This window comes from Cydia pomonella, chromosome 23 (assembly GCF_033807575.1).
Source record: "Cydia pomonella isolate Wapato2018A chromosome 23, ilCydPomo1, whole genome shotgun sequence".
Classification (NCBI taxonomy): Eukaryota; Metazoa; Arthropoda; class Insecta; order Lepidoptera; family Tortricidae; genus Cydia; species Cydia pomonella.
Window position 1 is genome coordinate 5603397 of NC_084725.1, and position 15493 is coordinate 5618889.

General features: G+C 35.4%; 1 protein-coding gene across 4 annotated transcripts in view; it reads left to right on the forward strand.

Moving 5' to 3' along the window:
- Positions 1 to 15493, forward strand: part of LOC133530554 (protein pangolin, isoforms A/H/I/S) — a 226140-nt gene that overhangs the window by 24535 nt on the left and 186112 nt on the right. For all 4 annotated transcript variants that reach the window (XM_061868505.1, XM_061868507.1, XM_061868504.1 and 1 more), the window contains exon 2: positions 5136 to 5433. In XM_061868505.1, coding sequence (XP_061724489.1) covers positions 5266 to 5433 — 168 coding nt within the window. In that variant the 5' untranslated portion in view covers positions 5136 to 5265. The remainder of the gene's footprint in view (positions 1 to 5135; positions 5434 to 15493) is intronic.

Genomic DNA, 15493 nt, shown 5'->3' on the forward strand with positions numbered 1-15493 from the left:
AGAAGCATGTAAAACCGTGAAGTTTATGCATAAATGAAATTAAATTAAACCAACTAGGTCCATCTAAATAGATTCCTACGTCATAAGTATCATAACAGTAAAATGTACATAATACACGTCCAGAAGCATCATATTACAAGGCGCTCACTTAAAAAAACGTCGTATGTCATTATGAAACGCGTATGGAGATACGACATTTCGAAATATCACAATAGGGGAGATTCCATTTGTAGTTTACGTTACTGTTTACTGCTTTCGCTATTCTATTTATGAATGTTGTGCTTTAACTTGGACATCTTCAAATCTGCGTAGCTAGTAAACTTGTATTTGGAATATCGACTGTATTATTTAGTATTTAGGTTCAAATTCGAAGGGGGCTTGGAAAAATATACGAGGTTGGGAAAGATTTTAATAGTGAAGCGTTAACACTAAAGTTTTGGAGTTTAAGTGTAGGTTTATTGTTTTTGCTGTTAGTGGAATTGGTTTTCGGAATTTTGAAGGAATGCTTACCTACATGAGAGATGGGTGCGGTTGGTTAAGCGTCACTCCACCCCATGCCATATAGTTGCCCATGTCACCTAGATGCTTAACAGTAAACAATTAAAGTCCGCGAATGTACATATAGGCTACTAGCTTCTACTCGCGTCTTCGTCTGCGTGGAATGACCATGATGATTGTAAAAACTATCCTTTGCCTTTCTTCGGGCCTCAAACGATTTCCACCCCTACCAAATAACTCATCTAAATCGGTTCGGTTCATATCGAAAAATAATCGAGTGAGAGAGGTAATACTGTTCTACGGTCGGGCGACACGTCGCTGGCTACGTGTCGCTGACTTCGTATGGTATTTCATAGAAATCCCGAAACCCCCAACGTCACGTCGCCGGGTTCCAACTTGTACCTTAACAGTAATGGACACTAACTTGTGACCTAACGATAAACATGGTTAGGTTGCTTCACGATGGGTGTGTTGGCTATTTATAGTCTATGCTACGAACGTAAATTTACCTAGGTCGTTAGGTGCAAACATCTTAGACAGATTTGTACCTACAGCTACACAGTATTTTGTCTTGACAATAAGGTTTAAATTAAGTGTATGTTTGTCTGTACACTTCCTCAGTGGGGCAAACAAGGTAGTGGGACGTGACTACACGTTCTTACTTCAGTAGTAATAAAACTGAGTAATGTTATTGTGCTTCTCTGAAGTTTAGTGATTAAAATTATTACGTAAGAAAGCGTTGCTACGTAATCATCAACGAAGTAAATATTCATTGTTTGTTTTAACCTTGCATATGTGTGTGGTGGTCAAAAATTGTGGGTTTGACTTTTGGTTGCGTTGAGCAGAAAAAATTAAAAAAATCAGTCGGGATTCTTATCAATCTTATCATATACAAACAAGAGATTCAAGGAAACAGTATGTCTTCATTAACTGTACTTTATAATACTAAGTATTCTGAAATATGAACACGCATACGTTAAAAACCTTTCTACGCTGAGAAAAGCGTGGTGTTTAATCTATATACAAATAATTAATTAGAACTTTTTTATCAATTACCTCTTCATAGAGTAAAAGTCTCCTCCATTTTACCTGATGAATAATAAACATAAAAACACTATCATAGACCAGTACTCTAATAAACAATCAACATCCGTCATATGACTTGTAACGCGCCGTGTTTCGCAAATCGGCGTCGTGATTGATCCAAAGCACAAGTATCACTAGTGTCAGTATAAACGGCCATGTACCGTTCGTGTATTCGTGCCATGGGTATGGAGTACGGAACGGACTAATAATGTATCTGTCGCGATTGTTGAAGACCTAGGATCGTTCAGAGACGTACTTTTTACTTTACTGTAGTTGCAATGTCAGCTGTCATTTTAGTATGTACTATTTGTACCTTTAGTTTAATAACTAAAATAGGATAATATCTTTAATAAAATTGTTGCGAATAGTCTGGAAGCGTGTGATAAATAAAGACGTGTAATTTTTTGTATAAATAAATAAAACTTTTTTTTTCTCAGTTATTAAAATAATTCCATCATGTATTTTTTATCAAAAGTTTAAGTACCCATTGCCTAATAAGTATGGGTGATAAAATATTAACAGTATCAAATGACCGGATGTATTCAATAATCATGCTAAATATAAACGTGTCACTTATTAAACTTAACATTGATAGCTTTTCGGAAAACCCCAAACATTAAACAGTTGATTTTATTGCTACTGATATTTACATTATCATTTTGTTATCTGTACCCCTAGTTTAAATTTATTTGATAGCGAAACGTGACGTTTGCGTTAAGTCTCATTTGTATGGGATTTTGAGTTTCCAAAACGTCCCACTTGGCGCGCTGTTTCTAAATCCCATGCAAAATGAGACTTAACGCAAACGCGTACCTCACGTTTCGCTATCGAATAAATTTACACTAGGGGCTCTGATGTTATAACATTAATTTCATATTATGGCATACATGTTCTGGTAACATAAACGACATCCAGCAGTTCAAACTGTTTTTTTATTTTAATTTCAGGTGATAGGTAAAATGTTTTTAGGTCGATTTAAAAATACCTGTATATTTTATCATGACTATCGAGTAATATTGCACCGGGATGAAGGAAATCTCTTCAACACTTTATTGTGATTTTACCTCTCTTTCGTTCAGATACATAAATATCAAATAACAAGTATGTTTCAGAAAATTTATCTGTTTTCATCTTAAGGATAATAAAAAAACCGGTATTTAATAAGCGTAAATATCAACAGTGCCACATCTATCCCTCGGGCAGATCATTGACATGCATACCTCTACCGTCATTATTCAAAATGCACTGCGTTCACACCTCTGACATACCAACTATGACAAATGCGTGTAGTGCGAGAGCCGAACGACAAATCGTTTTTCGGTCGACAAGCGAAACTTACTAAGATTAAAAATGTAGTGAGTTCACACCTCTGACATACTTACCAACTATGCTCTGGCATAATTATAACATAACAAATGTGTATAGTTTGAGAGCCGAATGACACTTCAGGTCGCGACAAAACATTTTTCTTCGGTTGTCAACCGGAACTCTAAGTAACCAATGCGTATTTTGAACAAAGTTTCCAGAGTTATCTCTGCATACAACAGACCTGTGGGCCACCCACCAACGACAATGTGCATGTGTGCAATAAAACAATAGCTAAAAACTAGATAGCTTAGAATTATACGTAAGTAGGAACAATCAGCTCCGAATTATTGTGTATGATTTCGTTGTGCTGACCCGGGATTTACAATTATTAATAAGCATTTATAATATATGTGTTACATTCAAATAATACAGCTAAACTGCAATTCAGTTTAATGGCAGTCTAGCTGACATGTATTAAGCTAGAAAATTTACGATAACTATGACGTAGTTAATTTAACTTCCGTCCCTCGGACTAGCATAGTGACGAGTGCACTGTATGTCGTATCATATGTCGCTTACGCAGTCTTCTATTCAAATTTGATACGGGTCATTGAACTCTTGTTGAATCAGTTTTTTACTACACGTGTTTTTAATTATACAAATCTGGATGAAACGGATTCTGCTAAACAAATATTTCGGACTGGAAATTGGACAACGCAAAAAGTTTTAGTATATTTTTTATGTAACCGTTGCGATAAAGCTCAGCCACTGTTATAAAATATATTTAGCATAGATAACGATACGAATAAGTTGGGTATCCAATGGACGTTTGTAAATTGCCCAATGATGATTCTTTATTAATAATATATAAAGTTTCTTTATCTACGTGCTATGTGAATGTGATTAAAAGACAAAGTATTAGACCCATTATGATATCTATAACTTTGTCTTATCTTTATAAACACATATTTTTATATATAAGTATTAATGCTAGGTTAGAAAAACGGTTCGAAAGAGGCGTCGCCAAAGAGCTTTAGGAATAGAAAACACGACCCCGATTCAGAGGCTTGAGCCTCTCTTGACCCGTGACACGACGCAATCTGAATCTTAGCTTAAGTCTCAGTGATATGGTTCAAAATGGAATAAAGGATGATTCTCAATGATGTTCTCATATGATTCCCGCAACTGAGACTCATTTAAAAAACCTAACATTTACGTTATCAACTGTCCAGCAGTATGGGCTGTAGGGCGTGTCAAGAAATATACATACAAACATACATACAGATATTACAGATGAACGTTAACCTAAATTTTTCCTTGGTTGTAAAAAAAAGTATGTATCACAAAAATATGGGACAAATTACACAAATTGAATAAGTCCCACGGTAAGCTCAAGAAGGCTCGTTTATTTTTGTTTTGTTTAACGTTTCTGTTTTGCAATTGATAATTTGATATCTCTGCAACTGATACTTGTTTTTGCGAAATCGGAATAACTGTGGAAAATGGCATAACTAGTCGTATTTTTACACCGTAATAAATAGAATGGGATCAAAATTGTATGTATTTATTTGCGTAAGCTAATTCCCCGACAAATACCTACTTCCTGAGTAGACTTTCTGGCGTTTTCTACCGTCATATACAAGTGCATTGTCATACATATTTGCGTGACATTAGATACTCTTGCATACCATAACCTGATATGTGGATATGTGTGACATGCTACCGTGTTCGTTATTTGTATTAGACACATTTTTCTCAAGAGCTTTGTTTGTAGAATATAGATATATTATTATGAAATCGGAATAATTTGTCTAAAAGCAAAGCGTGAGTGTTTTTTAACACTACATTTTTGGTTTGTCTTATATGAAACTACGCGCAAATCGTTCCAATCTTTATACGTTCTTGCATTTTACGAAGGCGTTGACCTTAACTCTTATCATTATGACGTTTATTTATGCACTCGCCTGCTTGAAACTCAACAACTATCTACGTAATTTAATCTGGCCAACCAATTCTGTCACTAAAAGACCTTAAATTGGGGTAAATGGGAGATTGGTACCAGTAACCTGTTTAAATTACATTCATCCCCATTTTGCGTAACGTATATTAAATTGGTTAGGAACTCGATACCGATTAAACAATTTGTAATGCGTTTGAACTACTTTTTATACGACCTTGAAGATCTCGCACGCATTATTTCACATGCAACAATTAAAATTAACATACTTTTTTCTCTTTTCCAGATATAACTCTGCAAGTCAAACGGAACGCCTCAACCTTAGATTAAGTTCAACCTGACAAAAGTTATCTGTGATCTCATATTAGTTTTAAAATAGACGTACAATGGATGATAGGTAGTGCGATGTGTTGAAAATGCCTCATGCGCACACGAGCTCGGCCGCGAGCTCTGGGGGGGACGACCTGGGCTCCACGGACGAGGTGAAGGTGTTCAAGGACGAGGGGGACGGCGAGGACGAGAAGCGCAGCTCCGAGAACTTGCTGGAGGAGAAGTCGAGTCTCATCGACTGGACTGAGAGTGAGGTGAGTCCACGGCTTTTATTTTTATTTATTTGGGTCATCAACAGCAATACAAAAATTAATATAAAGCGTAAAATACTAAAAACAACCAACAAAAAATGTAACTAATAGCTTGAGAACGCAATTTTTTTTAAATACTTGATACAAAAAACACGTTACCTATTTTTTTAACTTTTACGTGAGTATACTATTTCGTTTCTGTAATGTTATTTTTAATCTTATAAAATGGACTTTTATTCCCTTAATTGTTCGTCGAAAAACAAAAAACAAATGACTCTGAAAATTTTACATTGTCGCTTTGACTACTAATGTCAATTGAAGCATGCTACTAAGTTAAGGTATGCATCAGCAACGCGCTTGTGATACCCGTGAAGTTACAAGTTGATAGGCTAATATGAGAATTGTATATATGTTTGTTTGCCTCCGACGTGCTATTAATTAACAACATGGTGAAACTCGCTGGAGAAGAAGCTTGGTCGACTGGACTGAAAACAAGGTGAGCGCACACAATGTAGCATCTTTAGTGACATAATGACATATCACCCTTAACCAACTCTAAAAATCCTATCAACTACCGGTTCTACCATCAAATGTTATCTTGATATGATAAGACTTCCAAAATAGTTTTTTGTAATTACCGGTTCATTCAGTAATAATCGTATGGAACATCAAGTTTTGACGCCTTTCTGGCGCCAATGTTAACTTAATTAAATTTTAACGTCACTATCAATTACATTATGAAACTCATTACGAAACTGTCATAACATAAATTTCTCTACATTATCTAACCCAATTATATCAATTACTATTAGGAAACTCGTGTTTATAAGTTGTTTTTAAAGCTATCAGACTTGACCCTAAGTGATAAGTAAACTTATTAAATTATTATACTCTTGTTGATTTAACCGTGAGACCACCGACTATTTAGAAAAAATACTTCGCTCCACTTGCTGACATTCCTTGAAATCTAAAATTACTCTACAAACATTGGAGAAAAGAAAATTCACGCGGCGCTTACATTTATGAACAGTCTGACCAAAAAGAACCTATTGGTATAGCAAAACTACTTTAACTGTTCCTATTTCCAAGCCCTTATCGTAATGTACTAAAGGTTCAATGTTGTTTGATTGTCATCGATTGCTACTGGGTTGTTTAATAGAGGAACAGCAGGTGCTTCCCAGGTAGGTCTTTATTTGTACATGTTCCCGGTATTTGAGCCACTACAATGATTCAATAGGATTACTCTGAATTCTGTCTGCCTCCTATAAAACACCCCCATCATTCTAAATGCCGTTTTTAAAATAAAGTTTATTGCAAAATCGAACTTATGGTATTATTATAAGAGTAGTGCGTAAGGTTACTAAATGAAAATTGCTTTAGTAATTCGTGTTTGAATTTGGAACTATTTGTGCTTTTACACTTTCGAACTGTAGTACAATTATACGTATTGTATTTTTTCGCATACTTTGAAATGCCATGATACAACATGTTTATTTGTGTATGCTTTGGGTGTGACTGTGCGAACACGAAAGGTAAATTCTTTTACAATTTATAAAGGGATGTTGATCATTTGTATAATTAAAATGTGAGCGATGCTTCACAAAAACGTCAATTAATCGTTTTAAGACTGGAAAACAGGAGCATAATAAATATTAATAAGTCTTGTAAATGTTCTCATTACGACCAATTCGTTGTAGATTACCATATTTGGCTGTAATACAACAACTCAATTAGTTTCTACACACAGATACACATCAATATAGATCCGAAATGCCAAATTATCCGTAAAACAAACAAAAACAACCACAACAGCCGAAACGAAACGTCACCCAAAACACTGATTGAGGTTTCCGAAAAAAAAAAACAGGTACCTTCCTTAAATTTATGTCGGAATATTGTGTTGCAGGAACATAAATTACTTATTCATTGTATTTCCGAAAATAGGGGTGCGATCACAATGAGTTCTACCTGCGTTCAGGTATTTCTTATAATAAACAACGACGCTATTGTCAATGGTTCTACCTGTGGGCGAGGTAAACATTAGACACCTACGGCCTGGCAGGATTCACCTCACTATGCGCGGGGAGTCAAACTAACAGGTGAACCAGTATGCTTACTCAAGAGCTTTTGCGACCATGTATGTATCAGATGATGAAGCTCAAGGGCAGGGCAGTGTTTTGAATTCCTCCGGGTACCTTATAGCCTGTTCCAAAGTCCTTCATTCTCTGTCTGTCGAGAACTTGACATTCACACATCAGGTTTATTACTGTCCTCTACGCCACACATGTAGGTCAGTATCACTATGTAGCACGGTCACCGATTATGCTGTTGTTACTCTCGTGCCTTTACTTTCTCACTCTTAAGCTATATGTAGCTGTCTACTGTTCATATAGGGCTGCAAGCAGGATCTCAAGGTTAGCTGTCTTGTTTCTGTGACTGGCAAGAGTGGCAAGCAATGAAAATATGATTGAGATGGTATTCTCCATGCTTAAAAGGCCATCGCCTTAGTCGTTTTATAATATTATTATAATGTTAAATTGTACAGCATATAACCTTTGCTTTCCTTTGCCCAACTTTTTAGTTAGGTTCTAGTGGTTAGTTTAGGCTTCCAAAAAACCCTGACACTCGCCAGCTCCCCTCTCAATCCTGACAACGCACCATACATTTTGAAATGTCAAGGGAAATCCTGATGTATGGCAAGTATGGCAACCCTACAAGTACATATGATCCCTGACCAAGTAGGTATACGAAATCAAAGACCAAACAGCAATTCTGGAGGCGAATGCTTCATAAGCTATCGTAAGAGCTACGACTGCAAATTCCGTCTCTCCTTTCAAAGCTAAAATGACAAGGATAGAAGAGCGCATATTGGATTATACTTAGGTGTAATTCTGGCTGTATGTCATAATAGCAACGATTATCGTACGTGATGCAATTACAATGGTATTGTGAGCCTTTCTGAGTTTCGATTTCTTTTCGATTAAGGTTTCCGTTTTGATCGATTTAAATTCCAAAGGTCGTATGTTCATTGAAATTGTTATTGATATACGATTTTTTTTAGTATATTTCAATTTTATAGAAATATTTACGCTTTCTTGGTATTGAATGGGTGATTTTATAATACCGCTTGTATAGAGATGTATAGTTTGTTTTGAAATTTACTTCAATATTTCTTATTTCATGTGAGAAATTGATTTTCCGCAATTTCAGTGGGAATCCGTGTCCATTTTGTGAGGAATATTGGATTATGTTCGTTTTTATATAGTTTTACCTTTTCATGTTGTAAATTCGATACGTTTTCTTATACTGAAATGATAAATAGTATAATATTAATATCAATAACATTTCAATTGTATTGTATGCCTTCACTGTAGGTACTTGAATGCAACTTTCTATGAAATATAATACAACTTTTTATATAAATATATACAAGTTCTTAAAAATTATGCATATTTTTTACATATTGGAGTTGTTTTATACATAACGAACGTACTACCTTTAGTATTTCATTCCATCTGTTTAATTTTCGGCTTCTACTCCTTTATTAATTAAAAAAAAACTTTATTAAAGACATGATTGGTCCAAAATTAAATAAAAATAGTTATTAATTAAAGTTAAAAAGATGTTTTAATTCTGAGTTAAATACAATTAAGGTATATCACTAACTTCACCCATGTAGGTATACATACCCAATGATGTTAAGATTTACGAATTGTCAGTTAACACTGTGGACGACAATATAATTTCACTTTTAAACTAATGTTAAAAATGCGACCATTACAACGCCGCTGTTTAATATATCAGTGGATATTTATTCGGGTTATACGCGGACGGTCTAGAACGCAAAATGATTAGTGTAATATTTTACCTACATCGGTTATAGTCTACCGCTCTAACGGACTATAACGCAAAATACTTACATATTTTTTTCCGTTTTATCTTAACTTTATAGCTATGTCGACGGGCTCCTATTCTGTACTGTTTGGCCTTCGGCCATTTGAAGATACCTAACGAACCTAACCTACCTATATAAAATGTTGTGGTCATTTTGCGTTCTAGACCGTTTGCGATGTAGACTAATAGCGATATAGACAAAATATTACAGTAGTCATTTTGCGTTCTAAACCATCCGCGAATGACCGATTTATTCACTGTTGGTGGCTCTTTAGCCACATCATTAAATCACAATACTTCGCGAACCATACACGCACGCTTGCTAAATGCTAACTACGAAGCAAAAAGTGCACGTCTAACTAAATTGCATCTAGCTTACGCTTTAGACTTTTTCTAGACCTCAGCTTCGATCTTTTTGCGGCCATTAGAGTGAATGGTTGCGCGGTTTCCGCTGTTATTCCTAGTGCTTACATACCTTCTAGGTCCTAGGGGATTTCTTTATTTAAAATTTTAATCCATTTAAAAACGTACGACTTGCGAAATAAATGCCTTAGGCTTTCTTTACCAGACAACCATAGAGCGAAAAAGATGCGTCACGGTGGATGCAGTGAGAAGAAAAATCTAAATGTGATTTTCATCAGAGAAGGGTCCTTATGCACATGAAGCATCTTCTCTGATGGAAAGCCACTAATTATGAGCGAAATCTAAAGATAGTTTATTTTCCAAGTAGGCATATTATAATGTGCTTATGAACGTCAAATAAAGCTGCGCCGGCTCTAACCCTACACCTCTGACCCGAGAATATTTAATTCCCTCCTAAATTGTAGGAGGGTATCCCAATATGGGACCGGAAAGAAACTCGGCGCAAGAAAATCTAATTTAGTATAACAGTACAAGGTGCCTTCAAGATCTTATAAAATCTGGAAAATACAATGGGACAATTGACACAAATCGACCTAATCCTACAATAAATTCAATAAGACAGGTAAACTAAGGATTTGAACCCACTACCTCCGACTCCGTAGCCTTTACCGACTAGGCTACGGTGGGCAATAAACAGCAACTATGCTTTTATTGTCTACCGGTTGATACGAAGCGAACGCTCGGTAATCGATTTAAATTCCCGATATAAACGTCACTTGAATAGTAGGAATTGAAATCGATCTATTTTAGACGAAGGCAACGAAGGGAGATTTAGCGAGACTAATCCAGCGGATACGTAGTTTTAAGTTTCAACTAGGTACATTTTTATTTTATTTTTCCCGTAATACGCCATTTTACACTGGTCCTTGCAACTTTCATACCTTTCTTTACGATTATTACTACGGATATGTAAATTGCGAAAGGTCGGAAAACTTTTCGGAAATATTAATAAAATATCACCAATAAAGGAAACTTTATTTTGGAAATAGCATATATCGATCCTTATACAAAAATATCCGAATTTTCCTAAATTATCCATATAGAGATTCCGTAATTTTGGATTTTATTCTGACTACTTCAGTAGTTGGGTCTAAATTATTTTCGATCTCTTGTTTTTTGTCCCCAAATAATGTGACGGAGTACCAAACAATGAACTGAAATTTAGTGCTTAATTATTCTCATGTTAATTTTAATCTTCAGCGAGAAAGACATGCCATAGCATTTTTTTTTTCGATTTTTTTTAATTTACTTGATTAAAGACAAATATACAAACGTGACAGAGTGGTCAGAAAAAAGACAACAAAAAGACTTTTGATCCAGTTACTAATGTTACTATGCTTTCCCGCTTGTATCGCGAATCTGGCCTGTTTCCTTCAGTATCTTCTGAAGCGGGTTTTACTGTATTTCTTCTAAACAGACTTAAGTTTCTAGTCATTGTAGACCTAAACAAAGAGATTACCATCTGATTTCATGGAACTTATGACAGATATCCAAAAGCAGTAGTTCGACATGCTCAAACAATGAGTATGACTCACTTGGCGAGCACTCAGTCTGTCTTGCAAGACAACTATTTGTTCTGACTGAACATTGCTGCAATAGGAGTACCTTGATTAACAGTACTTTGACTTTAGAATATGAATAATAATCATCAAAGAAATTATGTATTGGGTCAATTGTTGCAGTCTCGGCGTGTGCCGAGGCCCGGCGCTGCATGGTTTTCGGACTGGTCCCAGATTAACTAGTGCGGTCGGAGAATAGCATAAAGCAAATACAAACTTTTATGCTCGTAATTTAAGGTCAATCGTGAATGAAAAGACTGCCTGTGATACTTTTGTAAGTAATATTTGCAATGTTATCTCTGTCGTGTTTTCCTAACCTTCCTATGCAAATATTTTTGTAGTAGTAAAACACCTCGCTTCAAGTGGTTAGTAAAGGGGGTTTGATATGCCTAACCAGCCTTATTTCCTTTTGCTTTCTGACAATTAATAATAATAATAATTTATTGTTAAATGAGAATAAGACTAAATGTATTAAGTTTGTCACTAGTAATGTAAGGCATGTACAAACAAGTGTCATTGTGAAGGATGAGGAATTGGTATTAGTTGATAGTACAGTTTTTCTTGGTATAACTTTAGATTCTAAACTCCAGTGGGGTCCCCATATTGATACTCTTTCGAATAGACTGAGTTCTGCAGCTTTTGCAGTAAGCAAAATCCGTCAGTTAACTGATGTCAAAACAGCTCGATTAGTATATTTTAGTTACTTCCATAGCATTATGTCATATGGTATTTTACTGTGGGGTGGTGCTTCAGAGATAAATACCATTTTTGTTCTGCAGAAGAGGGCTATTCGAGCAATATATAAAATGAACCATAGAGACTCACTGAGAGATAAATTTAAGGAAATTGACATCATGACAGTGCACTGTCAATACATTTATGAGAATATTCTGTATGTGCATAAAAATATTGCCGATTTTAAGAAAAATTGTGACATTCATAATATTAATACTAGAAATAAACATAAGCTCGCCGTGCCCTTCACTCGGCTCCATAAAATTAAAAAATCATTCATGGGTAATTGTGTGAGATTTTATAATAAACTTCCAAACCATATTACTGAGTTACCAATTAATAAATTTAAGAATCATGTAAAGCGTAAACTTATTTCTAAAGCTTATTATACCACACAAGACTACATGAATGATAAAACAACGTGGGATTAATTGTGATTCGAAATGATTAATTATTTATTATATTTGAATAATGATGATGAAATGGATATTCCAATGCATGTATTTCCTTTGTTGTTTTTATTATATTTGTTTGACATTTAGAATTTATTCTAGAAACAATCTAGACTAGTATTTTTTATACATTTTTTTTTTGTATGACTGTATTTTGTGAAAGTTTTAGTATTAAATTTGATCTATGAATTATATTCATTAGTATTATATATGGAATAATATTTACAACATCAATAAATTGCTCTGATAATTAGATTAAGATAATTATATGTAATACTGTCTTACTATTCATAAGTGCTTGTTGCTAGGCCTACATGAATAAAGTATATTTGAATTGAATTGAATTGAATTGAATTATGTTAAATTAAATAGCGTGGTCTTCTTGATTGGTAGTTGTTTTCTAGAACTTTCAGATATCCTTTCAACTCTTTTTTTTCTTACCAACCTTCGTGTTCGGTGAATACTACATCACCGTTTTCTATCAACTCGTTGTACTGCGTATAATTCTTTCGTGACTTACAAATCAGGTTCCGAATTAAAGGATTGGCTGATTGTAAAACTGGATGCTGGGCTGTTTATCAAGATTATATTATCATTAGTTATCAAGTTATCATTATCGTGGTGATGTGTGATGTAGATTAGAAGTTAAAAGGGTCGTTAGTGTTGAAGAAATAATCAGGTTTCGGAATGTACCAAGCACATTGTGACTTGTGTCAATCCGTATTAAAAGGGACTGCACTTTATCTTTTTTTTTTTAGATATGTCTATTACTTATCTCAGGTAGTTGGAAAGAAAGTTACGCGATAATTTGAAACGGGTTACTCACGTATTAAGTCGAATATACGCTCGACTTGTTTCTATCCAATTTTCGACGATCTTCGTCTAGGAGCACCGACTGCACCGCCTTTATCTGATCGAGCGCGCGACGTGTACACGTCGAGCGTTTATTCGACTTATACGTGAGTTACCAGAGCGGTTGCCGGCCTTTCGGACACGCTCTTTTCTTGAAGGTTTGAAGGTCATATCGGTCCCGAAATATCGCGGGTTCATTCCACAGTTTAGCTGCTCGAGGCGGGAAGTATCTGGAGAAACGTACAGACTGCTAACCATCTAAGGCGTGAATTATACAGAAACGGCGTAAGGTGTGGCGCAGGCATGATGCCGCTTCAAAACGTTTTCATACAAAATGTACGAAGGCGACAAGTGGCGCGCGCATGCTCCGCGCCGGTTGAGTATAATTCACGACACGTCGCTTTCCTATATTTTGTATGGAAACGTTTTGAAGCGGCATCATGCCTGCGCCGTACCTTCACCTTACGCCAACTGTGTATAATTCACGCCTAAGTATTCTAAGTGGTGGAGATAGAAATGTTGTCGCGTAGAGCGATGGCGGAAAGCGTAAGCGATTTATCCGAACAATTCCTCGGAGCACTCCCCGTTCTACAGTTGATTAGATATATTCTAGAAACGCTAATGCATATTAATCACAACATGAACGCAGTCTATCATAATTCCAAGAATATTAATATAAACAGTAAGTAGAAATGATGCAGCCCACATACAGAACACAATAGGGCAGTTATCGAGAACCTTCGTATCACCAATATTGATGACAAGGTTCGAGTCCTGTCAAGTACGAATGTGGGAGTTGGTATTTCTTCTATAATACACTTAAGAGCAATGGAAACCGATAGCAAAACTTACAAAGCTACCAATTATTATACGTATTGAGTGATGAAAAATTCTCAAATTAGAATCGTAAATTGAATAACAAACAGCTCTCGTGCGATGCAGGTTAATGCCAACTGTAAACGATAAAATAAATAAATGCCTGTCGAATGCTTATATAAAAATACTTTATCATATTAAAAACAACAAAAATCAGCACTACGTTATATAATTTATGCTTCACGCGTCGAATGCTGATCCCTATTATGATGGCTATGACAGTTCCTCAAAGTCGCTTTTGTTTAGGCTTAATTAAATAATTGAAGAATTTAATTTTCCCTCTTTTTTCTTAAATGTTAAATTTTTAGATCTGAGGCTTATTAAAAATGTGCTACCTATTTGACATTGAAGTTAAAAAAAAATAAGGTAAGAAATCCCGATTTGGGTCTTGCCACAGACGAAAGGTTGAATTAATGTGCTTCTTCAATTAATATACTTCCATAAAAATTCTACAATTTTTTTACGTATTATTTAAAAAAACTAAAAGATTAAATCAGCTTCGTTATACATTAAATGTTTTTTTTTAACGACCAATCATTGCAATTAATAAAGCGCACCTATACAATAAATAATAATGATAGAATATCTCGTACAAAAACTCGATCTCGTTAGACGTCGTTTCAGTAATATCAAAGAAAATGTCAAATTGATTGCAATTGAAACATGAATTAGTCTTAGACTTGACACATCAGACAATCATACATACAATCATCTTTGGTGTTCCTGCGACAAAGTCCTAGACGTTTCAGTACCACCCCGTCCCGTATTTCGTCCGGCGTTATATTTAGCTAACAACGCGTTCTTGTCTCAGCATCCGCTTCCGTCCGCCATCTTGCTTCTCGGAAGGAGGGTCAGCGTCCATCGGTGTACAACTGTACAGTCAGCGTAATTGCGGTTCTGATTTTATGTACAGTTAGCATGAAAAGTAGTGATGGCCTAAGTGGCCACATATATCGGAATACATTCGTATCTATGGTAACATAGCTGTGGCTCTAGTCAATAAGTCTCGAGCAACATAGGTATAAAAGGGCATGAGTGTTACGTGGAACTTACCCCCTTTTAAACCTGCACTGCCCGAGACTTGTACCCTTATTCACTAGGGCCACAGATAGGTGTGTTAAGATTTATTTGGCAACTTTGGCCGTCACTATTTATTGGATGCTCTCTGTAATATCAGTTTATTCAGTTTTGACCAAACATAAGGTTTCAAAAATTGTGTTGTTTTGTTTTTTATTAATTCCGCTACCTAAAGGTTGTCTGGAAGAGATCGCT